The following is a 2,310-nucleotide window of genomic DNA, read 5'->3' on the forward strand; positions in this document are numbered from 1 at the left end:
ATTGTGGAAATATTGTTGCAATATTTAAATTTTGTATTTGTTAAAAAACGGTTACAAGCATTCTACTATAATTATATTAAGTCATCCACGCTATTAAGATAAAAAATATGTGGGTATGGTACGTAAAAAAGTAATATTTTTGTTCAAATAACCAAGAGTCAGGCAACAAGAGCTACTACTGACCGAATAAAACAGGACATTTTTGCAATCAAAAGATTTCTAAAATTTCTTGATTGTTAAATCAGCAACAGGGCTAGAAACAAGGGAAAAACCCTTCGAAAAATACCAGAAAGGTGCAAGAATTTTTGAAGATTTCGGTCAATGACAAGCACCGATATTTCGGATTTTTTGTAGACAGTTGTAAAACAAAAGTTGTGATTGATATGTTTTCCCCATGAATTATGGTGCATATTTTATACATTATGTGTTTTGTTTGAATTATGTGAGTTCGATTGCAAAATGTAAAGTACATCCATATACCTTAATTATCTATTAATTTCTAGCAATAAGAATGTTCCACGCTAACTTTACAAGTCTTGGAGCAACTGGTCGTCTTGGTCCTTCATCTCTGGGCTCCTACTATGTGGGGAAAGATAATGACAACATGGTGACTCTCAAGAATGGGACACAGTTCTGGACAGTTCCCTACACTGGAACATATGAAATCACTGCAGTTGGTGCAGCTGGAGGATATGATAAATACGGCTCAACTGCTCGAGGTCGTGGGGCTTATATGAGGGGTGAATTTAACTTTGAGAAAGGAGATGTCATTAAAATATTGGTTGGACAGACAGCTCCAATGAATACTGCAAGTTCGACGTCAGGGGGAGGTGGCGGGTCATTCGTAGCAACATCGTCAAACACGCCGCTTATTGTTGCTGGGGGCGGGGGTGGCGTTGAAAATCTCAGGAACAGAATGGAAAACTGTGATGCAAATACAAGAACATCTGGAAGAAGAAATCAATGTGAACGCTCGTGTGCCATTTGGTCTGGGGGGAAGAATGGGAGTGGCGCATTAGAAGCAGACAATGATTACTCAGGTAATCCCAACTAGACCGAAAACTCGAATAGGTTTTCAATATTTGCGCAATTTCTTAAACCACGTTAATTCTAGTGACAGGTCATTACTAAACAAATACACAAAAGGCAATATTTGAAGCGATCACCGAAAACAGTTGTATTTTTAAGCGCAAGCTGTTCTGCAGGCACGTTTAATTCTTGATTCTGACAGCTTCTTTAGAGATTGCCCTATCGCGACACGGATATTCTATCAGCATGGTAACTAATTTGAGCAAATGATGATTAAGTGAATGCTTTTCTCGGTTTACCAAAATTTACCTTTTAAATCGTCTTCTAAAAACACTCTCCTTTCCAATAAAAACAGTATTTTCCTTACTAACGATGACTGCGCGCGTTCGCCTAGAAGACGTCTATATAGTTTTGATACATCTTGTGAGGTTTAGACGAACAGAATCATTTCGAATGGCAAATTTTATTTTTTAATTGAATTTTTGCGTAGCTGTACCCAGGGCTAGCACATGGGAATTTCTTACGCCCTATACCAACGGCGACTAAGCAATTGTAACTAACAATTTGAGATTAAATATTTTTGTAACTTAAAATATTTAAGAATATAATATTTGTTGTTAAAGGTGGTGGTGGTGGTGGATTTTACAGCAATGGACGCAGCAGTTCTCATTTTGGCGGTTCCTATGGCCGAGGCGGGGAAGGAGGGAGAGGATTTATTCAGGGGGGTGCAGGAGGACGTGCTCGCTATCATAATGCTGTCGGTGGATTTGGAGGAGGTGGAGGGGCGTATGGAGGCGGAGGAGGTGCAGGAGGAGGTGGGGGATATTCTGGTGGAGCATCAGGAAATAATGATAATCAATCTTGTGGTGGAGGAGGTGGTTCTTACAACTCAGGAAAGAAGCAAGCAAACGTAGAAGACGTGAATGAAAACGGAGATGGTTATGTCGAAATAAAACGTGTTGTCTAAAACATTATCGGTTTTTAATTTGCTATGTTTAGTGATCTTTATCGCGCTTTGGTTGCTGAGAAACAATAATAATGTTATAATATAATAATAATAATAATGTTTAATTGATCAATTTTGCAGTCTTACGACTGAATTGCAATTGAATTTACAGGCAAAGAATTTTAGATAAAATATGGAATATGTTTACTATATTTACAACATGTTGCTATAAAATTCTATTAAATTTAAGATTACTGTAAAATGTTCCGCTACGATAAAGTATTAATACTAAGACTATACTAATATGCTTAAAGTTTGATTTTTTCGCATAATTT

The 2,310-nt window shown here is 37.3% G+C and overlaps 1 protein-coding gene across 1 annotated transcript in view; it reads left to right on the forward strand.

Moving 5' to 3' along the window:
• LOC114540381 (leukocyte tyrosine kinase receptor-like) overlaps positions 1 to 2,054 on the forward strand; it is a 7,329-nt gene extending 5,275 nt beyond the window's left edge. The window contains exons 5-6 of the mRNA XM_028560575.1: positions 504 to 1,040; positions 1,653 to 2,054. Of these exons, the coding sequence (XP_028416376.1) occupies positions 504 to 1,040; positions 1,653 to 1,996 (881 nt within the window). The 3' untranslated portion in view covers positions 1,997 to 2,054. The remainder of the gene's footprint in view (positions 1 to 503; positions 1,041 to 1,652) is intronic.
• The last annotated feature ends 256 nt before the right edge of the window (positions 2,055 to 2,310 follow it).

The sequence above is a fragment of the Dendronephthya gigantea genome, unplaced genomic scaffold (genome assembly GCF_004324835.1).
Source record: "Dendronephthya gigantea isolate DGI-Jeju-01 unplaced genomic scaffold, DenGig_1.0 000232F, whole genome shotgun sequence".
Lineage (NCBI taxonomy): Eukaryota > Metazoa > Cnidaria > Anthozoa > Malacalcyonacea > Nephtheidae > Dendronephthya > Dendronephthya gigantea.